General features: G+C 34.8%; 1 protein-coding gene across 1 annotated transcript in view; it reads left to right on the top strand.

The window, feature by feature from the left end:
• LOC142336255 (alpha-aminoadipic semialdehyde synthase, mitochondrial-like) overlaps nucleotides 1-26,995 on the top strand; it is a 127,271-nt gene that overhangs the window by 56,348 nt on the left and 43,928 nt on the right. The window contains exons 9-11 of the mRNA XM_075384946.1: nucleotides 5,162-5,333; nucleotides 13,370-13,440; nucleotides 26,601-26,763. Coding sequence (XP_075241061.1) covers nucleotides 5,162-5,333; nucleotides 13,370-13,440; nucleotides 26,601-26,763 — 406 coding nt within the window. The remainder of the gene's footprint in view (nucleotides 1-5,161; nucleotides 5,334-13,369; nucleotides 13,441-26,600; nucleotides 26,764-26,995) is intronic.

Genomic DNA, 26,995 nt, shown 5'->3' with positions numbered 1-26,995 from the left:
CTGCTATGTTTTTTACAATTCAAAGAGTTGGAATTGTATTGGGGCGCTGTGTGTTTTTTTTTTAAGATGTGTTCACACATTTTTCAATGACTTTGATCTTTCAAAACGGGATAAACAGTTAAAGCCCAGCGGGCATTAAGTTTCATTAGAGGCCTAAAGTGGGCTTTAGTAGTCCTTCAAGTGCTTAGAGTGGTGCAGCTGCTGGGATGGCCTTAATTGAAGGTTAAAAGGTCGTTTATAGGAGTTTTTGGGCTCAAAATGCTGCAATTTTTCATTTTTTTGTGATTTTTTTTTAGTTTTTTGTTTGATTAGTCTTCGGTTGAAGTTTTTAAAAGTTGACGAAGGCCTTTTCCGAGACATTTTTACTTTTTATGACTATAGCTACATGTTTTGGTACTACAAACACAAACACGCAAAATGATACTAATTTTTGCAATTTTTTTCAAATTTTTTGAAAGTTTTTGTCATTTTTTGTTTTTCCAGCTTCATGGGCCGAGGAATTTCCTTTGAGGTTTGATAATAGGGCACTGCATAGTTTCTAGTAACAGCGGATTGGTTTTCAACAATTTAATGTCTCAAATTTTAGCACATTTTTGATAAAATTTGCAATTTTTTCAAGGTTTTCTAAAGTTTTTGTCAGTTTTTCGTATTTGTCCAGTCTCAAGTACCAAAAGACCTATTGCACGGTCTGATGAAAGTTACTGCATGGTTGTTAGTTTTAATGGATTTGTTTTCAACAATTTAACTTCTCAAATGTTAGAAATTTCTTAATAAAATTTGCCATTTTTTTAAGTTTTTCCAAAACATTTGTCTTTTAGTGAGTTTTTCTCACCTCAGTAGCCAGCTAACCTCATCCAAGGTTTGATAGTATGTTATTAAATAGTTGCTAGGGGGCAAGTGAGTGGTTTTCTACAATTTATTTGAAAGATTTTCTATTTTTTGATATTTGAAGTTTTTTCTAAAAATTATTGCCTATCGGTCTTTGAGCCCATGGATTTTTGAAGGCTTTTAATTGGGTTACGGGATGGCGTCTAATAGCCTCTAGATACACAGAAACGATTCTGAAGATTTTAATATCACGATTTTCCGTAACATTTCATTAAAATTTGCAAGTGATTTCTTTTTGAATTTTTCGGTCATTTTCGAGTTAATCGATCTTCAAGGGCCAATGAATTTCTTTCAGTTATTGCAGATATAATACTCGACCGATTTCAGATACAAAAATTGGTTTTGAACATATTTTTGAAATAGGTATAATTAAAGAGATCAATTTTTGCCTTAGGGGTAAAAGCTTCTAGAGTTTTAGCAATGAGTATATTTTTGTTCAGTTTTTTTGATTGTTTTAATTTCTCAGTTTTTTGGAGATGATTTTGTTTCTGTTTTCGCTGGCATTGTTCACGTGATCTGCTGGTCAGGTAGAGTACTTCTAAGTTTTTCATTCAATTCTTTGAATTGTATTTCAGGACTTGTCCTGCTATGTTTTTTACAATTCAAAGAGTTGGAATTGTATTGGGGCGCTGTGTGTTTTTTTTTTAAGATGTGTTCACACATTTTTCAATGACTTTGATCTTTCAAAACGGGATAAACAGTTAAAGCCCAGCGGGCATTAAGTTTCATTAGAGGCCTAAAGTGGGCTTTAGTAGTCCTTCAAGTGCTTAGAGTGGTGCAGCTGCTGGGATGGCCTTAATTGAAGGTTAAAAGGTCGTTTATAGGAGTTTTTGGGCTCAAAATGGTGCAATTTTTCATGTTTTTTTGTGATTTTTTGAGTTTTGTTTGATTAGTCTTAGGTTGAAGTTTTTAAAAGTTGAAGAAGGCCTTTTTTGAGACAAATTTATTTTTTATGACTATTTTATGAGCTATATGTTTTGGTACTACAAACACGCAAAATGATACTAATTTTTGCAATTTTTTTCAAGTTTTTTGAAAATTTTTGTCATTTTTTGAGTTTTTCCAGCTTCAGGGGGTAAAGAATCTTCTTTGAGGTTTGATAATAGGGCAGTGCATTTTTTCTAGTAACAATGGATTGGTTTTCAACAATTTAATGTCTCAAATTTTAGCACATTTTTGATAAAATTTGCAATTTTTTTCAAGGTTTTCTAAAGTTTTTGTCAGTTTTTCGTATTTGTCCATTCTCAAGTACCAAAAAACTCTTTCCACGGTCTGATGACAATTACTGCATGATTGTTAGTTTCAGGGGATTTGTTTTCAACAATTTAACCTTTCGAATAATAGAAATTTCTTGATAAAATTTGCAATTTTTTAAGTTTTCCAAAATATTTGTCTTTTAGTCAGTTTTTCTCACCTCAGTAGCCAGCTAACCTCATCCAAGGTTTGATAGTATGTTATTAAATAGTTGCTAGGGGGCAGGTGAATGGTTTTCTACATTTTATTTGAAAGAATTTCTGTTTTTTGAAATTTGAAAGTTTTTCTAAAAATTTTTCCCTATCGGTCTTTGATCCCATGAATTTTCGAAGGCTTGGAATTGGGTTACGGGATGGCGTCTAATAGCCTCTAGATACACATAAACAATTCTGAAGATTTTAATATCACGATTTTCCGTAACATTTCATTAAAATTTGCAATTGATTTCTCTCTTTTAAATTTTCGGTCATTTTCGAGTTAATCGATCTTCAAGGGCCAATGAATTTCTTTCAGTTATTGCAGATATAATACTCGACCGATTTCAGATACAAAAATTGGTTTTGAACATATTTTTGAAATAGGTATAATTAAAGAGATCAATTTTTGCCTTAGGGGTAAAAGCTTCTAGAGTTTTAGCAATGAGTATATTTTTGTTCAGTTTTTTTGATTGTTTTAATTTCTCCATTTTTTGGAGATGATTTTGTTTCTGTTTTCGCTGGCATTGTTCACATGATCTGCTGGTCAGGTAGAGTACTTCTAAGTTTTTCATTCAATTCTTTGAATTGTATTTCAGGACTTGTCCTGCTATGTTTTTTACAATTCAAAGAGTTGGAATTGTATTGGGGCGCTGTGTTTTTTTTTTAAGATGTGTTCACACATTTTTCAATGACTTTGATCTTTCAAAACGGGATAAACAGTTAAAGCCCAGCGGGCATTAAGTTTCATTAGAGGCCTAAAGTGGGCTTTAGTAGTCCTTCAAGTGCTTAGAGTGGTGCAGCTGCTGGGATGGCCTTAATTGAAGGTTAAAAGGTCGTTTATAGGAGTTTTTGGGCTCAAAATGGTGCAATTTTTCATGTTTTTTTGTGATTTTTTGAGTTTTGTTTGATTAGTCTTAGGTTGAAGTTTTTAAAAGTTGAAGAAGGCCTTTTTTGAGACAAATTTATTTTTTATGACTATTTTATGAGCTATATGTTTTGGTACTACAAACACGCAAAATGATACTAATTTTTGCAATTTTTTTCAAGTTTTTTGAAAATTTTTTTCATTTTTTGAGTTTTTCCAGCTTCAGGGGGTAAAGAATCTTCTTTGAGGTTTGATAATAGGGCAGTGCATTTTTTCTAGTAACAACGGATTGGTTTTCAACAATTTAATGTCTCAAATTTTAGCACATTTTTGATAAAATTTGCAATTTTTTTCAAGGTTTTCTAAAGTTTTTGTCAGTTTTTCGTATTTGTCCATTCTCAAGTACCAAAAAACCTTTTCCACGGTCTGATGACCATTACTGCATGATTGTTAGTTTCAGGGGATTTGTTTTCAACAATTTAACCTTTCGAATGATAGAAATTTCTTGATAAAATTTGCAATTTTTTAAGTTTTCCAAAATATTTGTCTTTTAGTCAGTTTTTCTCACCTCAGTAGCCAGCTAACCTCATCCAAGGTTTGACAGTATGTTATTAAATAGTTGCTAGGGGGCAGGTGAATGGTTTTCTACATTTTATTTGAAAGAATTTCTATTTTTTGAAATTTGAAAGTTTTTCTAAAAATTTTTCCCTATCGGTCTTTGATCCCATGAATTTTCGAAGGCTTGGAATTGGGTTACGGGATGGCGTCTAATAGCCTCTAGATACACATAAACAATTCTGAAGATTTTAATATCACGATTTTCCGTAACATTTCATTAAAATTTGCAATTGATTTCTTTCTTTTAAATTTTCGGTCATTTTCGAGTTAATCGATCTTCAAGGGCCAATGAATTTCTTTCAGTTATTACAGATATAATACTGGACCAATTTCAGAAACAAAAATTGGTCTTGAACGTAATTTTGAGATAGGTATAATTAAAGAGATCAAATTTTGCCTTAGGGGTAAAAGCTTCTAGAGTTTTAGCAATGAGTATATTTTTGTTCATTTTTTTATTGTTTTGATTTCTCAGAATTTTGGAGATGATTTTGTTTGTGTTTTCGCTAGCTTTGTTCACGTTATATGCTGGTCAGGTAGAGTACTTCTAAGTTTTTGATTCAATTCTTTGAATTGTATTTCAGGACTTGTCCTGCTATGTTTTTTTTTATTCGTCTAACAGATTTTTGTCTTACCCTGCGTACCGCGTTTTTGTTGTTTAGGTCAATTGCGTGACTTACCACACTCCTTAAAACGCATCTGAACTCAATAGTGTGCATCTAAGTAGTGCCAAACATATATGCCCTAATTCTTGATTATTAGAGTCTTGAGTTTTTGATTTCAAATTTTAATTTTGAAAAGCTCTTTAGGGCTTTCTCCTTACAGAGCTTATGTGTCTCATAAAAATGTTAGTCCAAATCTAACCCAAAAAGTCTTGTGGTCTAATTAAGGACTGACGGTCATAGCCACAAGCATCTATCGCCGCTATTTTCGGGCAATATGCCGGCTATGTTTAGAATTTGAATAAGTGTAAAGTCAAAGCAACTCATGTGTTAAAGGTCCTTGATAAAAGGATTCCTCGGAGTGAAATTTAACAAGTGATTTTAGCGCTGAAAGTGTTTTTCAAGGTTTTTCAGCGGCGTCAATAGCTTCTCCAGTCCACTTCTTGTTTGCTACGACAGGAAACTCTATTTCGCTGCTATAGCTATGTCAGCAATCTGTCGGCTATTTTTTGTTATAATGGTGCCCTATAACAGTTGGGAGTGACTGTTTCAATGAATATGTACTGTGATAAGGATGTAAAATATCAATTATAGCGTGTCATATTCTACCGTATGAAAAGGGAGAGGGTATGAAACAGTTTGTTGCACTCCTTCTCTAATTGTTTACTAATTTGTTTCAGTGTTGCGGGTGAAGGCGTGTTGGTGTGTTCGATCGACAACATGCCTGCACAGATACCCACTGAGGCCACCGAGTACTTCGGAAGTCTTCTCACTTCATACATACCTGAGCTGATGACATCCGATGCATCAACTTCCATTGACAAGTGGAATCCGTCGTCGGTCATCAAAAATGTCAGTACCTTGCGCAATTTGTACCAGATAGAGCTAGAATAGTAGCTCAAATTGTAAGATTTTCCCGTTTTTGTCGAGTTTCGATTGTCGAACTTAATTGTTCGCTTTCTGGGAGCTCAATTTCTGACCATGATTGTATTTTTTTTCTAGGATTAAAATTTCCTTATGACTACTGTCTTTGTATCTTTATTGTTTAATAGCCGCCGTCAGCCTCTCAACGGCTATTATTTAGGCGCTCTCTTTTTTACAATGCAAAGAATTTCAATTGTAATGAGGTGCTGTCTTTTTACGTCTCCAAGAGGAGTATTGGAGAAGTCCTTTTTAAAATCAATTTTATTGGATTGAATTTTGAAGCAGGAAATGAAACACGTGAAAAAGTTTGGAGTGATTATGTTGCTGGACAAAATGAAGAGTGGAGCGAAAAGAGTGTGCTTTTTTGTTCATATCGCTGTTTTCTAGACAGCGACAAATGGAAGTGTGAAAAAAATTCTGTAAGCGAGCAAAATTTTTTGTTCACGGGCGACATTTTTAAGCAGTTTTTTTTTCAACTTTTTTGGTTAAGAGCTTTTTAATGATTTTGTTCTAATTTTAGGCTGGTTTTGGTACTAGTTTGAAGGTTTCTGGAAATTCATACGAGTTTTATGGTAATTCGCAGGTTTTTCATGTATTTTGCTAGTTTTTGGGCTAATTTTTGCGATTTTTTTTGACGATTGTTTTGTTTTAACTGCCTCAAATGGGTATTAAAAAGACCCCTATGACTTGAGCAATTTTTCGATAACAAGTGGTTACAACTTTGTGGTTATTAAGCGTTTTTCTGGCCGGATATTTTCTCACTCCAACGTTAAAGTAGAGTGAGAAAACGGTGTTTGAACAAAAATTCGCTTTCTAGCTAGTGTTTTGTTCACATGCGGCAATTTCACTTTGGTTTTTACTGTTTGTTTTATTCTTTTGATCGGATTTTTTTTCTGAATAATTTTCCTACTTAATTTGTAGTTCGTTCCAGGCCTTGTTTTTTGTTTGAACCGAATTTTTTCTCGCTAGTGGTTTTTTGTTCACATGCGGCATTTTGACATTGATTTTCAGTTTTTTAAATCTTTTAATCTGATTTTTTTAAATGGTTTTCCCAATTCACGCATTGGTGTAATTTCTGTTTAGTTCTGATGAAAATTTTTTGAATTGTACTTCAGGGCAGCTCCTGATATGTTTTTTTTATTTGCTTTACCTTTTGATCACATTTTTGTTTTACATAAATCACGATTTTCACCTTTGATTTCTGACTTACTTCACTCAATTTTTCAACTGAATGGATTTGAAATTCTCTCACGTATTCATTTACGCAATGTGGTGAATACTGTCAAAGTCAGAAGATCAAAATCAAAAGAGACGGGATAAACCGATAAAGCCCGATCATTAATTCATTGAGAATTAGGTTATCAAATTTCATTAGCGTTTGCTAGCTGACAATGGTATTAAGCTCATTAGCTTTTAGTTGAGAAGCTGAATTAATTGTAGTTTTAGAATCCAACTGAAACTGCACGCCAATTAAGAACACTTTGATACTTTTTATTGCATTTTGAAGGTATGAGTTAATTATTTGCGCCGACGTTTTTGACTTTTTCTTGTAGTACCGATCATTTTTGTCCTATGGTTTCACAATTCGCTGAAGTTTTTTGCATCACTCCACAGAGGTAAACCTGAATCGCAGCAGTCAAATTTGACCTTATGTTTAACTAAATTCTGTTTTACAATATCATTACATCGGACTTACATACAATTTTGCAAAGAAATTTGCAGAATTTGGGTACATTTAAAAATTGCACTGTTGGAAAATTGGTAACTACTTTCCACAAAAGTGGACAATTTAAGATTTCTTGAAAATAGGCTACTGACCTTGAAGTCTATTTTCCGTTTTTCAATGGAACTGCTATCCAGTTTTGTTGTAACTTAACTCTGCTATCAGTGATACACGGGTATCAATGGCAACTGTTTTCCGGTAATCTGCCCAGTATGTTTGCTTCTGATTTTGATATGCTATGTTGTGATTCAGTTTAGTTCAGTTAGAGGTATGAACATCATTAATGCACTTCAACTGTCTCTGCTCAATGCTTACATGTCTGATTGTCTATTTGGGTACCTTAAATGTACGTTGATTCACAGACGTATCTGATCTTTGATGTATATTAAAGTTCTCCAGTAATTCAAGTGTACGATAAAATTGAACTTGAAATCGGAAATCAATGCGTTTGTAAATAAAGTACATTGGACTACTGCTCTTCTCTCTCTTTTATGGTTTCACTCTGTGGCCTCCTAGCCTCGTTGTGTTCCTACTGACCTTATTTCAGTCCAATGCTAACTTGATAGATTGAAAAGCAGTAGTCAAATATATAGAATTTGTTCATCTATCTATTTCTCACTATTTCCCAATGGAATCACTGCTTGCTTTTTGTCCATCGATTTGTTTGTCGTTTTCATTATTCACAACTAATCATTGTGTCACATTTCAAAACTGATTTTTTTCGAAATTAAAGAATCTGACTGTGTAAATAAAGAAAAATGACTGGTCAACAAAATGTTTCTTTAACTCTACCCTGTACAAATGTTATCATTTCTCCTATCTGCGATGAAAAATTGACATATGAGAAGTTGATATTGGGTAGCTTCAAATTTAGGTGCTTAGTACCAAGTTAAAGCTTCTTTATAAGTTACTGGATTTACTGATACGTTATATCTTATGTTTGGGCAAAAGGTGAATAGTTGTTAAGTGACAATCGTTCCTTCCAAGTGCAGGGGTTGTCTGTAGCTTTCTGTAAACTAATGCAATCCTTGTCAATCACCGCTATTCGGGGATCAGCGGAAATGTTGCTGGCACCACGGGCTCCCTAGAAGACTATTTTGCTTTTTGGGTGCTCGACCGCTCGGAGGAGAGATGGTTGATCCAGTACTGTTGCAATCATTGTCGACAGATATGATCAAGGGGTCTGCCTCAATGATTTTGACACGCTCTTTTTGGCCAGATTTAACCAATTCAGAATAAGAAGAGTCCAGATTGGTCCTTTAATGATGAGTCGCCAAAACGATTGCAACAAACGGGAGCCTTATCAATGTGCAGTTCTAGTATTTTTATTCTTACCTGACCAAAGTGGGGAGAATAAAAACATACATTTTACATGTGAAAAATAAAAAATGCCGATGAAATGAGATTCATAAACGGTTGATTTGTTGTATTGACAACCACCGTTTTTTTAACCAAGTTAATTATTTTAACTAAACCATTTAATTCATTATACGATTCAGCCAAAAAAGTTGGCCAAATTATTTAATTAAATCCATTATTGTATAAATCCATTATTGTACTTTCATCACTTTTCCATCACGAGAATACTTGTCGTTATCAATTTACTAGTGAGTCTGTTAAGTTTATGCTCAAAATAGCTGTTTAAGGTTCATGTATTCAGATGAAGATAATTTTAGACGATAGAGGCTTTCATTTATGTTGACAAAAGTTGAAATCAGCAGGTGCGTTGAATATTATGAATTTCTTAAATCTTTGTGAAAGTTTTGGGTCGTGTGTTACCCCGCAAATCTTAAAGGGAATCTCAAACAGTGTCACATCCGCGGACACTTTTGTCAACAGTTGAGATGAATAATTATGTACCCCGTAAGAGGTGTAGCAGGTTGGTGGAAACCACGCTTGGTCAATTCCATTATTGTTCCAACAGTTCCTTAGAAACATTTATCTCTGAATCGAAAAATTTTCTCAGCATTCTAGAGAATTATGAGAGATACCATATTGAAATCACTTGAAACGCAGATCTTTTAACGATATAACTTTTAGCTACATTGCATCAATTTGAAAATCTAATTTTTTAAAACAATTTGGAAATTTTTGAGAGTGGAGTTTTTCTGCTGAAATTTGCTTTCGAACCTGTTTTTTTTTTCATTTTTATTATTAAACACAAAACGTTAAGTAAGACTTTGTTGCTCAAAAAATGGAGCCGATTTAGAAATCCTTGATGTAAATTTACTGCTAGTTCTGAGCGTTAAATTTTTTTTTTAAAAATTAGCAGCAATTTGTGTTGTTTTTTGGCTTGGCTTGCTATTACTTGATATTTACTGGAAACTGGACACGGGCTGTTTATTCTCAAAAACGTATAGCCACAAGTCTGTTTTCCCGTGAGAACATATATTATCGAGGACATTTTCTACTCTTCGTTATACAAATAAGTAATTAAGTTTACTATTTTTTTCAAAATAGATAAAATTTTGTTTGTTTCACTCTGTGTTCAAGATGGGGAAAACAAATCATTGCTGGTTTAAAATTCTATTTTGGATCATCCAATCTTAGTTTCGACTTGAAAGCAATGTATTTTAGGATTATCGACCACAAATTTTTTATATATTCGTTCCATTCAATTTGCTGTCTTTCTACTTTCGTTCCGCTTTATTAATAGCCTCCGTCAGCCTCTCAACGGCTATTATTTAGGCGCTCTAATTTTAAAATTCGCTTTACCTTTTGATCACGTTTTTCGTTTTAGGTAAGTGACGTTTTTCACGATTGCCTGAATGGAGTTTCTATTACGCAGTGTGGTGAAGACTGTCTAAGTGAAAATATCGGACAGACGGGACAAATTGATAAAGACCGGTCATTAAGTAATTGAGAATTAGGTTATCAAAGTTCTATAGAGTGTTTGCTAGCTGACATTGGTATTAAGCGTATTAGGTTTCAGTTTGGAAGCTGAGTTAAGCATAGATTTGGAATCCAACTGAAACTGCACGTCAAATGAGAACAATTTTTGACACCGAAAAAATAACAGAAAAAAATTGGTCAATTTATCGCTTTTTTTCTTTTTTTTTGTTTCGGTCCCGATGTGCATCAAGTGCGTCAACAGCGGTTATTTTCCGGCAATCAGCCGACCATGTTTTTTTGAAAGGTCGAAAAAAGATTTTGCTTGATGGAAAATTTGTCATTTTTTGTTTCTTCGACCGAAGATGCGCATTTTGAGGGAAAGTTTTTTCAATCAAAGCAGAAATTAATTTGACACTGTTCAAAAACTGTAATTGTGAATAAAATTTTTGTTTTTTATAGCCGCCAAGCGATAGTGGCTATTATTGGGGACATTTTTTTTATTCGTCATCTCCATCGATGATTCTTGCGACTTGAGTTCTTGGAATTGACTTTTTCAATTTCAGTGATTACTGCTTCTTTTTCTGAACTCGTCTGATTTTTGAAGTTTATGAACAATTACTAGTTAAAGGTCAATAGTGAGCGTCTAAGTAGTACCAAACGTATATGCCCTGATTCTTGAGTATTAGAGTCTTGAGTTTTTGATTTACAATATGAATTTTGAAAAAGCTCCATTATGGCCTTTTCCTTATGGAGCGTGTATGCCATGAAAATGACAGTCCGAATCTAGTCAAAAAGTCTAGTGGTCTATTAAATGACTGGTGGTCAATCTGTCTATCTTATTTCCTTAGTTGTTCGAATTCATGGAAGGCCACAAGCGTCTATGGCGGCTAATTTCCGGTAATCTGCCGGCTCTGTTTTTCTGTTTTGTGTCTGAAAGATGAATGCAGATCTATATTGGCTGACATATTCAACAATTACTAGCCTTGAAATGATAAAAATCGTATGCTGCTGAAAATTTGAAGACTTGGTTTTTCGGGAAATCTTTTTTCTGTTGTGATTTAACAGTAAATTATTATTAATTTCTCTTAAACGTAGTTCATAGCATTTATTGTAAACGTGTGTCTTTTTTATGCAAAATTTTCGCTTGACAATTTTGACTTTTCGAGTAACTTTTACGCCCTTGACTTTTTGTATTTCGCGTGATCTAAAATTCTCTCTCAATCACAATTTCAAGCAGCTGAACTCAATTGGCGGCAATTTAATACAAAGTCAAATGAAAAGTGCGCCGAAACTGGTGTCATTTTTTACTTTAAATCTTAATAGTGGTATATGTTAACCTCTATTGTGGTTATTTGAAGCCCACTATAGAACTTCTTAGTCCCATTTAGGCTCCCCCTCCCTCCCCCCCCGCCCCGACTGAAGCAGGCTGCAATTGATTAGAGCTCCCACTAGTCGTTCAAGAGCAATTCTTTCGACGTTTAGTCGGTTATGTTTATTAATAGCCGCGTCCTCAATTCTAGGCCGCTATTATAGCGCTCCTAATTTTTTTAACTTCGTCTAACAGATTTTTGTTTTTTTTGTTTCGTCTTACCGTGACTTTTTGGAATTGACTTTTTCAATGACTTACCTCACTCAAAAAAATTGACTTCTGAGCTGACTTATAAAACTAAATTTTTTTGAACATTTACTTAATAAAGAACAATAGTGTGCATCTAAGTAGTGCCAAACATATATGCCCTAATTCTTGATTATTAGAGTCTTGAGTTTTTGATTTCGAATATTAATTTTGGGATCTTTTCCGTTTGTGCCCCCCCCCAATATTGCACGTGCATCTGGGGGTGCAAATAATATGCGCCCACTAAGCTAAGGGGGCACAAACGGAAAAGATCCTAATTTTAAAAAGCCCTATTAGGGCTTTCTCCTTATAGAGCTTATGTGTCTCAAAAAATGACAGTCAGAAGCTAACCCAAAAAGTCTAGTGGTCTATTAAAGGACTGGTGGTCGATCTGTCTATTTTATATCTATAGTTGTTTCAATTCATGTAACGCCACAAGCGTCTATCGCGGCTATTTTCCGGCAATCTGCCGGCTATGTTTTCTGCTGGCTCACACATTTGACATTTTTTTATGAACGGTTTTTTCAACTCATCGAATCACAGATTTCTCAACACTTAAGTTTGGAGCTTCGGCATTTTTAATCGAAATTGTAAAACTTTTGTTTTCGTCTGCGATTGAAAAGACAGAAGTTTTTATCCTGAAAATATGAGCCAATATCAGTGTAGAAATTTGTGCGCGACGTTTAACTTCAATGTTTATTAAATTTAGGTACGAAAACTTCTGCTGTAAAATTGTGTTCGCCTTTTCTCCAGAAGATTACGAAAAGAGACATTCTGACTTGTTTCTGATGGATTTTAAACGATCAATATTGGAAACTTGAAAACGTTTCAATTATGTTGTTCTTTTAGAAAGATTTATGTAATTTGTCTCCTTTTCGCCAAAATTTTTATTGCATTCTATGGGAAACTTACCGACCACTCAGTTAGAGCAGAAAGCATAATATAGCCGGCAGACTGTCGAATTAGTTACGAAACTCCGTTAACTGCTTCTAATTTTAAACGTGAGATAACATAGCTGTTGGTGCTAAACTGTTTTTCTAAATATTTGAATAGTTTTTTTGGTCTCAACTTTTTCATTTCCAACCTACTTATTAACAATTCTTTCATCACCGTGGAAGTGATTTAGACTTACTCTGTGAGGTCTTGATGTCAGTGCTAGTAGGAATTAAGAGAGTAAGTCAAGTCTGTTTTGATCGAAACGCTAATGACTCAAACCGGCTTTAAATTCAATGCTTAGTGAAAGAGAAGACGCGCAGACATGACAGCAGAATGAGAGCCAGAAAAAATCAATGAAAATTCTCATGAGTTTAGAGCGTGAAAAAAGTTATCAAAAAGTAAGTGTTGCTAGAATACTCCAAAAATAACCGAAGTGGAAGCATGCACTTATTTATTTGAGACAGATTTGCAACACAAAAGCAACCACGAAAGAAACACGCTCTTTTATGTTTTTGACTTTGCACAATAGATTTAGTTGAACACCTTCTTACGGCCTGCGGTGGCTGTTACATACCGTTTCAACGATTTCACCAAATTTCGAGTTTAAAATAACCATGGTTGTCCCTTGCAGCCTATGGCTAAGTAAATAACTCCTTTTGATGTGTGATTTCTTAAAGACTCTCAGTCATATTTGCTGAAAATGTTTTATGTCTGCACATCTGTGGCCTCTGTTCCTTATTTTTGAGACAAAAAAATTTTGATTCATACTTGACTTAAAGAATAACTTGATGAGCCTTTAAGAGGAGGAACGCAGTTAATTTTATCATTAAAAAATGACGGAATACTTATCTGTTTCAGGCGGTGATTTGTTCAAATGGGAAATTGACGAAGCCATATGAGTATATAAGTGCACTGCGACAACACAGAGAGTAAGTACCAGGTTTTTTGTTACTCCTCCATTTTGGAAATTATTTTAGTCAAAACACTGTTTTGCGAGTTTTTAAGCCTGTTAATTTCCGTTGACCAGGTGGATTATTGACGTAACACATTTTTATATCCACTAGAAATCAGTTGAGACTGAATTAATTGCTCCTCAATAAATTTTTTCATTGAGAGATGATTATCGGAAAGTTTGAGTAACAAAGTTTGGAGCAGTTTTCTCAAACATGTGAGTTTTTTATGCTCAGTTTTTGCTTGACCGTCCCGACTTTTGGAGTGGCTTTAAAGTCCTTGATTTTTTGAGTTTTGCGTGATCTAAATTGTTATCTCATTCCCAGTGTTTATCAAGCTACAATAAATCGAGTCCACACCAGTCGATCGAGATTAATTCTTTTGACGTTAGTTGTGTATGTTTTGCTACTAAGCTAACGCAGTACCTTTAAATGCTTTTTAATAGCCGCACAGCGATAGCTGAGGCTACTATTGGCCTTCTCTTGGTTTTTTACAATTCAAAGAATTTGAATTGTATTGGGGCGCTGTATTTTTTTAAGATCTGTTCACACATTTTCATGATTTTTGAAGTCAAATTGTAGTAGTATTTTGGAAGAGTTTGGTTCACGTCGAAAAAGGAAGTGGAGCGAAAAAGCGAGTGGTTTTGCGGCGTGAATAATTTTCGCTCTAATTTTAGTAGAGTGAGAAAACGGTGTTTGAACAAAACTTCGCTTTCTCGCTATTGGTTTTTTGTTCACATGCGGCAATTTCACTCCGATTTTTACTGTTTTTTTTTCGATTTTTTGATCGATTTTTTTTCTAAAGCGTTTTCCCAATCCATTCATAGTTCATTCTAGATCTAGTTTTTTTAGTCAATGAAAATTCTGTGAATTGTACGGCAGGACTTGTCCTGCTATGTTTTTTATTTCGTCGTCGCGATTTTTGTTACTACCATATGACGTCACAACCACTTCAAATCTGCTTTTTGTTCTTTAGTTCATGCAATTTCAACTGAATTGCGCGAGTGACGTCATTTTTCGCTCATAGTGGAGCGAGTGTTTTTGTTCATTCGCGTGATAAAATTTTTGGTCACATCTGGCTTACCTCACTCTCAAAAATGACTTCCTCACTTTGAGATTGACTTTTATTTGCTTTAATTCAAAGAGATAAGGTCAAATGGGTATGTGTCACTCTAAATGAAGGTTATTTGAGAGCAACTAATAGAGGCAGCAAAAACTTATACAGATTTTTAATCAAAATATAACATATCAGCCTTCACTGAAAAGACAATTTTTTGGTTTGTCTTTTTTACTGTTTTTTTGAGACTGCAGATCTATAAAGCTATTGCGGCTATTTTCTGGCAATCTGTTTTAATTCGTTTTGATTTTTTTGTTGCGGTTATATTGGTCCTGTGGTCTTTTTATGGCATTTTTTGTCGCACGTTTTTCGTCCTCAAAGGGTAGTTAGCCAATGAGCAGCTCTACTGGTCTCTTAAGTGTATAATTCACGAAAGCTGCCGAGGAGATATAAAATCATGGCACAGTGCAAATGCAGTTTGTTGTCAGTTTGGGTGATATGGCCGTTTTACTTTCCCTATTGAAAAAAAATTGAGTTTTAGTCTTACCCCTCTCGAAACAAATATAGCAACAGAACATTTTTTCACGTTTGAAATTTTTTGCTATTTTAGCGGCAAAAATTGAAGCAAGAGTCTAGCTTTTAGATGTTTTGTGTAGGGCCGCTAACAACTAAGTCAAAAGCGTGTTCTGGCTCCCAAAATCTGTTGAACGTTGCTTTTGGGATCCTTTTCGGTCAGTTTCAGTACATCATTCTATTTTTGTTGCTTGGCGATCTATTTGAGTTCAGAAACGAGTTTTGTCTTAAATGGCCAATCATTAGCTCTGTTCGTGCTTTCATTTGAGGTCTATGGACTCATAAAAGCTGTTTGTGAACAATTCTTGCAGTCGGAGGTAAACGCGAAACAACGTATTCTCCGAAGTCTTAACTCCTTTCATGATTTTGTTGAGTCAAACGGTTATCTCCAAGTTTATTGCTTACTATTTTATACAAAAGAGATCATTCGTTTCATCATACAGCTGTCCTTTTGGGTCTTTTCTTGAGTTCATCAATATGGATGGCTTTAATACCTATAATTCTGGCAGGTATAGTCTATAGTCGAATCCCCCTTTCAATTAAATTGTAATTAATGCTTGCAATCAAATTCACCTTATTTTTTATGTATATCAATAGAAGCTTTTTAGAGAAGCAAAAATATACGATTCCGGGAAAGCTTATATTGATATGTAACCGAGAGCTTATATTGATATGTAGCAGTCATGTAACCGAGTTAAGAGTTGTACTCAAATTGGCATTTATTGTTCCGACCCTCTTGAGGGGGGAGGAACTATATACTCAAATGGGTTTTTTTTGTTCCGTGAATTTTCGGCGCTCGATATATTCATCGTAGAGAGTTGAGACTGGTATCATTAGAAAGCTCGTCCAGCGTAGAATGTGGAATTAAAAAGATTTTTTTAATTTTCGTTTTCTACAGGGAGTTATCGAGGTTTAAACTTCTCAGAAAAGAAGAGTGAATTCACGTTGTTTTTATTCACATTTTCCGGAATTTTTGCCTAAATTTTCGTCAATTTTGCTAAGATTTGTTATAATTTTTAAGAATAGTGTCGTTGAGTTTTTTTTTGAAGACGAACAAGCATTGTTGATTGTTTTGATTTAATTTTTTTGGTCAAAAAATCTGGAAAAACATTTCAAAATTTAGCCTTTTTCATCAAAAACAGCACGAAATAAGCTACTTTAGTCCACTTTGATTAAATTTGCCGACAGTACACCCCCAAACAACACTCATACAATCTTTGTAGACTCAGAGGGGGGCTATTTCTACTTCAGAGTCCGCTGAGAGTGCACTGTAGTTGAAACTTTGCCGTTTTTTGCTAACTTTACTCGTTGATTATCAAAAATGCAGAATTTATTTTGAGTTTTCAACTAACAAATTATCTATAAACTAACGAATTATCTATATCTACAACATTCGAAAAATCAATTGTTCCTAACGGACAATAAGTATTAGCAGGGCTAACTTTGGGCCATTCTTGGACTGTTACAATCCAAAAAAAATCGGGTTGTAATCAGTCGGTCTTTTTTTTAAAGAAAAAGACTTTTTTTTTAATAATAAAGAACAGAACATATCAAATCAAAGATCAGGAGTGATAGGTCCAACCAATTTGCTTGCTAAGCAACTCCAAGCCAATGCATTTAGTTTTTTAATTGAAAGTTTATGGTCGTTTCTTTTTTTAAAAATAATTGACTTTTCAATAAATAATGGCTTAATTAACTTTTCCTCTGTTTTTTTCTTAATTTGTTCAACTTCCAGCTCAGTGTCAGCAAATAAAGACTGCTCTTTCTTTCTACTGATTTAACATTTATTCTCGGTTGCAGTTTTAAGCCTGAAGTTATTGTTTTCTGGCTTTGATACTACAAGATTTCAGATTTTTGTTTGTTTTGATATTTGCCAGTTTTTCACGTTTTCCAATTTTGTCACATTATCACATTATTGACAGTTCTCATGTCACCTTATTAGCCTTCAGAATAAGGCACAATTGAACATATTAAAATCCTGAAAGATATACATCATCGTTTTAACGGCCTCGACGCCTCTTTCTTGAAGAAATCAATTGAATTTTATAATTTTGTCTCTAACTGTCATTTATACTTTGTCGTTTCGGTCGTATGAAATTTCCTGTATAGTGATAGCTTTCATTGGCTTTTCATGGAAGAATAGAAGAACCGATATTCTGATGTTAGTAGATAGCTGATGGCTTTCATGACTTTGAAAACAATCGTTTTCCAAAATTTAAAAAAATTAACTTCGCAATTTTGTTCTTTTTATGTTTCTTTTTGTTACCTAATCTCGTTAGTTATTTACAGGTCAAATATGACATTATGGGTGTCAAGGGAATGAAAGGGATTGGTGTCCCAAAATCTTTTTTTTAAAGAATTTGTTACTTTTTTCACAAAAAAAAGTAAATTAATTTGATTTTTGTCATATTTGACGTTCTTTTGTAGATGCAAATATTCTGGATAATTACAGGTGTCGAGGGCTTCCTTTTCATGAATAAACGACCCTATTTTATTAGCTCTTTTTGTACTTAATGCCTTTCATGACATTGAATGTAATTTTGTTTCGAAAAAAAAAATTATAAGTATTACATACTTTAGCACTTCGCTTTTTTGTCTACTTGTTACCTAGTCTTACTAATGAATGGCCACGTACTACATTATAGCCGTTTGAGGAAGGCGCAATCAAATATATTTTGAGTGCCAAACTTTGGCTTGACGGTTTTGACAGCGTTTTCTGGCAAGTTTCAATTGAAATTTTGTTCTTTGTTGTTCTTTTTGGCCGCTATAAAAAATGAATAAGGACAGGTCCTAATGCCCTTCTATAGAAGCAGTGGTAATCGTAAATTTGGGGTAATATTAATTGATTCCTAATGGTATTTATTACTTTGAAGTTAACTGTTTCAAAAAATAAGTTAATTTTTTTACTTTACTGTTTTTGTTCTTTTTTGTATAATTGTTACCAAACCTTTTTATGGACTGGTCGCATGTGTTTTCTGGTGATTTATAAGTTTTTTTTGTTTAGTTTTAGGTTGATCTGACGGTATGTTGACTTTGTTATTAAATTTAGTTTTTAAGAGGGACATAAATTTTTTGATGTAATTAATGTTTGTTGTTGTTGTTTTTGTTTGATTTTGCTGTTCGTCTTGACTCGCTTCCTTAATATTGACATATTACAGCAATCTAATGCATCAATTTTTACTCCACTGAGTTATTTGCTTTGGAGGCTATCTTATCGTTCATACAGAATTTTTTGAAAAAGACTTGGGCTTTTTGGGATTTGCAAAAAATAATTTTTGGGTTTTTCTATCTGTTCCTCATTTGGTAGACAATTATGCCAAAATTGTGGATGGGCGGGGTCGGAACCTTAAGTGCCATCGCACATTACCGAGCGGCCTTGTTAATTTTTAATTTATCTTAGACTTAACGTTCAACCATTAGTTTGTCTCATTACAACAGAAAAGGAAATGGTATATAGCAAATTAAACAATTCTTAACTTCAGGTTATGCCAAGATTAACTAGTTGGTCAGTAAAAGTCTAAAATTGTTCTTCAGAATTCGATCAAAAATTCTTTGCAATTTGAACTGATTCTTGTATATTTGTTTTCAAAGGCTGGGTAAATTTGTTCAACAAATTATTGATTGCAGAAAGGGCAAATAATAGTGTTTAATTGCTTTCAAACAATGTTTGTTGCCATTATAATAGTCCTGTCGGTCTTTTAATGCGAATTTTTGCTGGACCGATTTTTTGTCGGACTGATTTAACTTTTTGTCCTCAAAAATGGGATAAAGAGGTTGCGCCCCGTGGGCATTAAGTGCTCATAAGCCTTTCTGCTACCCTTCCCCATAGGCGTTGCGTTTTCATACATTTTCCCATTACTTCGAGCTTTCAAAACAGGATAAACAGATAACGCCTATTGGGTATTAATTTTCATTGGAGGTCCTAAGCTGGCTTTAGTATTTTTTCAAATGCTTAGAGTGCTGAACCTGCTGGCGGGAGGGCATAAATTAGCGGTGGAAAGGCAATCTCTTAGAAAATTTTTGCCCCTAAAATGGTTTAAAATTCACTTTTTTCGTATTATTAATTTTTTTGTTAGATGGGTATTAAGTTAATGTTTTTCAGGTTCATAAAGGTGTTTTGCATGACATAGTTTGGATCTTTTCCGTTTGTGCCCCCCAGCTTAGTGGGCGCATATTATTTGCACCCCCTGACGCATGTGATTTGTTTTTACATAATGATTCAATATGTAATGGCACGTGCTCTGTATCTGGGGGCGCAAAACGTTTGGGGGGGGGCACAAACGGAAAAGATCCCATAATTCTTTTTCATGTCGGTTACGATGGGGGAGGGGGGTTGATCAAATGGGCAATTTTTCAAATAGACACTGAAGTTTGTTTCAACTGGACTACAATTGGACTCTCAATATTAATCCTCGCTAACCACATTGAAATTGACTTTTTTATCCATAATGTAGTCTGAAACATCCATAATAACAAAATTAAACGAGAAAGAAGGAAGGGAATATTTATGCGAACATTTCCGGACCGCTGTCCGTGCCCATGCCTCACATGCGCTAAGGGATCTAATCCCGAAACGACGGGCCGGTTATTGCGGTGAAGCCCACCAGCCCGTCAACTAGGAGTAAATTTTCAGCGAATGTATCCATTTGATACAAAATTTTAGTGTTGTCCTTTTGAAACGCCCCCAAGGTGATAAGAAATAGCTTTTAAAATGCCCATTTAATTCATCTTTCAATATAAGCTTTTCCAATTGAATAAAGGCTACGACTGCGAATTTGCAGACGGATTATGAGCAGGGTCTTTAGAACCAAGAGCTTAGCTGGTGACTGCCGTATTGGCTGACAGGGCGTTTAGCCGGCAAAAAATGCGAAATGCAGCCGACAGTGTACGGAAAATGCGCTAGTAGATTAAAATCTGAAGCTCTGATTGGCCAATTTAAAACGGTATTCTGTAAGCGGGCAAATATACGGAGTAGGTTTAATCAACCAGCGTAACTAAGGTCTACTCGGGGTTGCACCCACCCCCTCCCCCATGTTGTTTGTCTGGGATTAGTTTTTGGTTAAATTTTTTAATGATGGTTTTTGTTGACTTTTGAGCTCGGTAATATGAATGTTTTTAGTTGAAGGAAGTAGGCTACATTTAAACAATTATTTGCCTAATTTTTCTAATTTCGAAGTTATTCTTTGCCTAATTCTTCTGTTTTTTGCCTTGCTTAATAGTGGTTTTTGTTCAATAGTCTGACAGAATTGTTGCTACGGTTATGGTTACTACTACGTGGAAAAAATTAAAGGTTTGATAGCACATACTTTTGTGAATTATATTAATCAATACTGCAGGTTTATGTAGTTTTTTTTCTTCCTCATGCTTTAAGTGTTTTCTAGTGCATTTTGGTGCCATCTGCGTGTTCAATGAATAATTAGGAAATATTTCATATGTGTTGAAATCGGTAATTGAGACTTCGTAATGATTAGAGAATGTTATTTAAAAATGTCACAGCTTTTTTACATTTTTTGCTTAGTTCTTCTTCTTTTACGAGATGCATCGTTGGCTATATTTTCCCATCATTTGTTATTCTTTGTGGAGCGCAATTAATTCATACCAGAAATTCTATTAAAACAGTGCTTTTGGAGTAGCGAATTGTGAAAAGGTTCCAAGAAAATATTTTATTGATTTGTTTTCTCCCCGATAATTTGTTCCCGCTTTTTTTGTTTTCAAACTGATTGGTATATGGTATAATAGTATGTAGTTTTATTAGTCAGTGATTGGCTAGGGTGTAAGTTGCATTCCGGAGTCTTGTGTTGGGCTGTGACTTGGAATTGATTCCGGCTATGTTTTTCTAAGATGTCACACTTTTTTCTACCTTTTCGTCAATAAAGTCGAATTGGAGAAGTTATATTAATCACACTGGTGTATTTAGATGAGAGAAAAGAGAGCAGTTTCATAGCGTGAAATTTCAAACTACTTTTAAAATGAGGTAGGGAAATTGTTGTTTATACAGATTTTCTGTTTCTGATAACAATTTTTTGCACGTGGGTCAATTTGACTTATTTTAGCTGTTTTTCGTGTCTGTTTCTGCATGATTACTTTTAAAATGTGATACTTGTGTTCTAATGATGCACATCTGCTATTGTTTAAACAACTGAAAACAATTCAGCTTAAAGTTTTTTTGCTCATTGTTTTCATGAAATTTAAGATTTTTTTATGGTTTTTCTTTTTTGTAGTTTTTGTTGTGCGGCTACTTGGAATCTATATTGACTGGCCGCAATGACCCTGTAATGAGGCTTAAATAAAGTTATGGAGTGATTTTGAATTGAAATCTAACGGTTTTAACGACTTTGATACAATTTGTTTTCAAAAAAAAAATTAGCGACTTTTACTTACCTAACTTTTATAGTTTTTTGTTTGTTCTGTTGCTTTGTGTCTTTTTTAAGGCTCTGTTGGATATATCATCGGTCTTTTTTATATCTAAATTGTGTCAAATGTTGTTAAAACCGTTAGATTTCAATTCAAAATCACTCCATAACTTTAATGGTTTTAATGAATAAGAAATTTTCTGTTTTTTTTTGTTTTGCCCGCTCTTGTACTACTTTTGAATGGGTCTACCTGAGTCTTTTCTGAGGCCCATTTCTTAATTTTTTTGAGGATGTCGTTTAATTGCTAATTTTTTTCTTTGACAATGTTTGTTGAGTTTTTCATTCTTGCCTGTTTTTGTTGTTGCTTTTGTTTTGTGCCTGGAGTGTTTTTGGTAAGGTTGGTGTATATTTACTTTCTTTTGATGGATAGCACAATAGATGTTAATGGTTTGAAGTTTTCGCTGCGTATTTTATTGATTTTGATTCCCCCATTTGTAGCTACTTTTTTATGTGGTCCACCGATTGTTTTCATTTGAGTTGATATATGCTTTCCTTTGATCTTTTCAAGATATTTTTCTGAGGAAACCTGCTCATCTGGCCTGAAATTTCGAAAGGAGCCTTAAATATCGATTTAAGTTTTTTGTATTACATAGAAGAGAGCGCTGTGAAGCAAATCGTTGAGAGGAAGTTTAACTGGCTACTTCAACTAATTCAAACCTGAAGCTTCAAAGCCTTATCAATAATCGCAAAGCTATAGCTGAGGCTATTATTGGCCTTCACTCTGTTTTTTTTTTATTTCAAGATTTTTTCTGTTACGACCATATGACGTCAAAATCACTTCAAATCTGTTTTTGTTCATTTGTCATGCAATTTCAACTGACGTCATTTTTAACTGACATTGCAATTTCAAGGTCATTTTCTCTTGTTTCTGGAGAGTATTTTTTGCTCAAGTGCGTGATTTTGACTTGGCTCTCTCTCAAAAGTGATTTCCTTACTCTGAAATTGACTTCATCACTTTGATTCAAAGTGATAAGGTCAAGTGAGTGCCTGTCACTGATTGAAGTGTATTTGAGGGCAGCAAATTGAAGGACTAATAAGCAAAACAGATTCTTTATCAAAATATAACATCTCAACGTAAAAAAAACAACTTTCTTCTTTGGTTTGTTTTTATTACCATCTTTTTGAGACTGCAGATCTACGAAGCTATTATGGCTATTCTCTGGCAATTGGCTAGTTATATTTAATTATTGCAATTGAGTAAAATATTTTATTTTTTGCGGATAGTTGGCGTCAAATTACCAGCAAGCAATGTCAGCCGGATTCTCTGTGCCCACTATCTCTGTGCCCACTATGAAGAGAAACCTGATCAGACTTTTCTTAACGAGTTTTTGGAAATTGCTTTTAATTGCTGTCAAAGAAAGTTTGTAGTCAGTTTATAGGAAACGCCAAAAGTAAGTTAGCAACCTCTATTCTTAAAAAATAAAAATTCAATTTTTGAGGCAATACTCCAACTTGAAATCATATTTCGAAGACATTTTTTACACCATTGATCCCCTACACTTGGCCAGAACGTTCACTCATCAGAGATCCCCATTGAAAATTGATGAAATTCGTCCTAGTGTCTCAAAATGTGATATATTTGCACTTGCGTTGATATACATTAGAGGCAGAAAAGATGTGATGTGAAAAGATGTGATATCGCGACAACTTTCCTTTTTTTTCGGTTAAGAGCACTTTTCCAAAACTCGCAGAGAAAAATCTGTTCAGGTTTCTCCAACTTCTATTCTGCAAAATTGTGGGTAAAGAGAATCCGACTGATATTGCTTGCTGGTAACTTTGAAACTGTTTTACTCAATTGCAATAGTTAAACATAACTGCCAGAAAATAGTCGTATCAGCTTCGTAAGAAAGAAACAAAGAACAAAAGTTATGTTTTGATGCTGAGATGTTATATTTTGATAGAGAATCTTTCACTTACTGCTGCTTAAATTGGCTGCCCTCAATTACACTACAATTAGAGTTACACACAGTCATTTGACCTTATCTCTTTGAATTAATGTAATGAAGTACATTTCAGAGTGAGCAAATTATTTGTGAGAGTGAGCTAAGTCACGCGTGACCAAAAACTTAATCTCGCGAACGAACAAGAACTTCTCTCCTTCAGCAGGGAAATTAACGTCACTCTTGCAATTCAGTTGAGCTTGCTTGAACGAATGAACGAAAACAGACGTGAAAGTACTGAAGGGCAAAAGTAAGTTAGCGCCGCCTATTTTCACGAATTAAAAAATTTATCTTTTGAGGCAATATTACACCAGCTTGAAATCATATTTCGAAGACAATTTTAGCATTGATTTCTTTCACTATTCCTCTCGCCTACCTATGTAATTCAGATAAAACATTCGCCTATCAGAATTACCAATATGCGAATTTGATGAGCTCCATCCGTGTCTCACAAGAAAAAGTAATTTGTCACGATATCACATTTTAATCACATCTTTTCTGCCTCTGTTTAACGCAAATGCAAGCTCAACTATAGTTGAACAAACGTGATAACATATCACATTTTGAGAGAACTCTTTTAACTGCGAAAGTGCGACGAAGTTCATCAGCTTTACAATGGGATCCCTGGTGAGTGAACGTTGTGGACTAGCGTAGATGATCAATTGTTTAAATATAGTGATTTCAAGTTGGACTAATACTGAAGAAGAATTCAAACTTTACTTTGTGAAAATAGGGTGCGCTAACTTACTTTTGTCGTTCAGTATTTTAGTCCTGCTTGTCTCTTCCGATTTCATTGTTTTTTTCTGTCTGATATTCTTTTCAATCGCTCTCAAACGATGTTTGTAGCAACTATATCAGTCCTCCTGTCTGTCTTTTCTAATGCAATTTTTCGTCAGACCCATTTGACTTTTTTCCCTCAAAAGCGGAATAAACAGGTAGCGCCCAGCGGGAATTAAGTGCTTTTAGAGCCTTTCAGCTCACTATTCTCCAAATCTGCTGTACACAGAAACCTTTTTGGACACTTATACTTATAGTGTAAAGGGCGGTCCTTAGAGGTCGACCCCCATCACACCCCGCCTCCAAACACAGCCCCCTCTCTATTCACCCCCTCCAATCCCCACCCTGCACATCGTTCAGGTCGTAAGGGCCCCGTGAAGCCAAAAAACCCCCACCGTTGCCCCAGGCCCCCTTGCACTGTTGACCCCACTGTCCCCCGCTGATCAGCCCCTCGGTGCACACCCCATCCCCCCCCCCGCTAAGATCACCTCACTGACGAAGCCAACCGCCCGCCAATCGTTGGAGAACAATTCGCCCGGTGTTAGTTGGTTATGTTCGTACAACTTTTGGTACTGAAGAACGGGATAAACAGGTGGAAGTTACACTCCAAACTGTTGGAGACATGTTCATTGTATGAAGGGTGATCTGTTAAGGGAAAATCTCATATATATATATATATATATATATATATATATATATATATATTTTGACGCCACCGCGCTCTCCACCTCTCCCAACTCAACATCTCTCCCTCCCCCCAAGCTTTCACTTCTTCCCCTAGTCGTCCCCCTCCACCTCATTCGACCCGTAAACCTGCACTCTCGACAACCATCCCGCGCGCCTCTCACTCCTGCAGTTATCGGGAGGTCCATGGTCCAGAGATCCATGGTGCTAATCCCGGCGTGCTCAACAATTTTTTCACCCTTAAGGAAAGTTTTATCTAGGCTACAGCCCCTGAATTAAATTGCATCGCCTCTCCTTCAAGAGCAATTCTTCCAACATTAGTCGGTTTATGTTTATTTTTGGTCTTTGACCGTTTTTCTAATTGTTTTATGTTTTCCTGTCGTTTAGTGTCAATTAATGGTCTCATTTGCTTTCCGTTTAGTTATTATTAAATCCATTTAATTTTTTCCGTTTTTGCTGATAATTTAACTGGCGTTGACACATTTGTTTTCGACAATTTTTGAACATTTGTTTGTTACCTTCCTATGTAGCTACTTTTCTGCGTGTACCCCAATTGTTTTCATTTAAGTTGATATATGCTTTCCTTTGATTTATAATGCAATAAATGTTGAAGTGTTGCTGATAATTTAACTGGCGTTGACACATTTGTTTTCGACAATTTTTGAACTTTTGTTTGTTGCCTTCCTTTGTAGCTACTTTTCTGCGTGTCCCCCAATTGTTTTCATTTGAGTTGATATATGCTTTCCTTTGATTTATAATGCAATAAATGTTGAAGTCTTCAGTTTTTGCCCTAGTGTTTTATTTGCTTTGATGAGACTTATTTTCAATGACATTCGAAGAGTCTTTTTATTTTGCCAAGTGTCGTTTTTGTTGTCCTTTCTTTTACTTTGTCTCCAGAGGTTTTCTACAATATTTGTGTTTGCTGTTTAACTCCCATTCCATACAGGTCTCTTTAGGGTGAAGTTTTCGTGAATAATAACTTCGATAACGCGTTTTTTAATAACTTCGAAAGTTTTTCTTGAAGAAACAAATTTTTTTTCATTTTTTGTGGGTGTTCTGTTTACTATCGTGGGAGGAGTTGGTGTTGTCATGCTGTTTTACTTTGTCGAAAAAAAATTTGTTTCGCTTTACTGTAAATCAACATTTTTACGTAAATTTTTGCGTAAGTTTTTAGGTAACTTCTCTAGTCTAGTTTTCTTCGCTCATTCGGCTCAAAGCATTTACAAACAGAAATTGATCAGCAAAGCAATCTAAATTGATCGGAGTAAAATCAAGAATAGAAAAGAGATAAAATCATCCAATTTTAGATGCGCGCTACTAATATTTGTTGTTTATCGGTTCCAGCCCCTTTGTCCCCTCATTAAGAAACAGGAAAGCCTTACTACGGAATGACATCAAAATATTTCGCTTTTCAAAAATTATTTCAGAAAATTTGCCATTTTTGCTATTCTTTCAATCCCAATCGGTTTTATGGAAACTAATGGCGGCTATTTTATGGCAATCTGTCGGGGTGTTTTTCTGGAGCTCCATTTGTGTGCGGTCGTTCATATGCCGTTAAACCTCTTGCTTTAATTCCTCTGGAACAGTACATAATTGTTTTTTTTTCTATTATGTCAATTCGCACTGTGTTCTAATGAATTTCAGACAGAGATGAAAAAAATGTTGAATGGAATTTAATGAAGCCTTGTTGTTAAGAGCGGCAGAGACGGTGAAGCGTTCCTTGTCCCCAGCTACTGCAAAAGTGATGGACTCGAAGCGGGTGTTGGTGCTGGGAGCTGGCTACGTTTCTCCTCCCTGTATTGAATGTCTTGCTCGTGAACAGGGCCTCGGAGTTACTGTAGTTTCTGCAATCAAAAAGGTTTTTTATTTCTGCTTTTTGATGTTTACTATTTAATAAAGAGTGTGAAAAGCAGCAGTTTAATGTGCTTACTTTATAGGTGTACATAATTTCGGTGCCCACGGTGTCCAGGTTGATTTCCTAGGCTTTAATGGATAGTATTAACGTTGAGTTGAATTAATCAGTATTATTAATCAAAGTTTTCACTCGTACTGCTCTATTAACGGATACAAAAATCACTTTAGTCTATAAA

The sequence above is a fragment of the Convolutriloba macropyga genome, chromosome 3, assembly GCF_964194025.1.
Source record: "Convolutriloba macropyga chromosome 3, txConMacr16.3, whole genome shotgun sequence".
In the NCBI taxonomy this organism is placed as follows: Eukaryota; Metazoa; Xenacoelomorpha; order Acoela; family Convolutidae; genus Convolutriloba; species Convolutriloba macropyga.
This window is presented reverse-complemented; position numbering and strand designations above follow the sequence as displayed.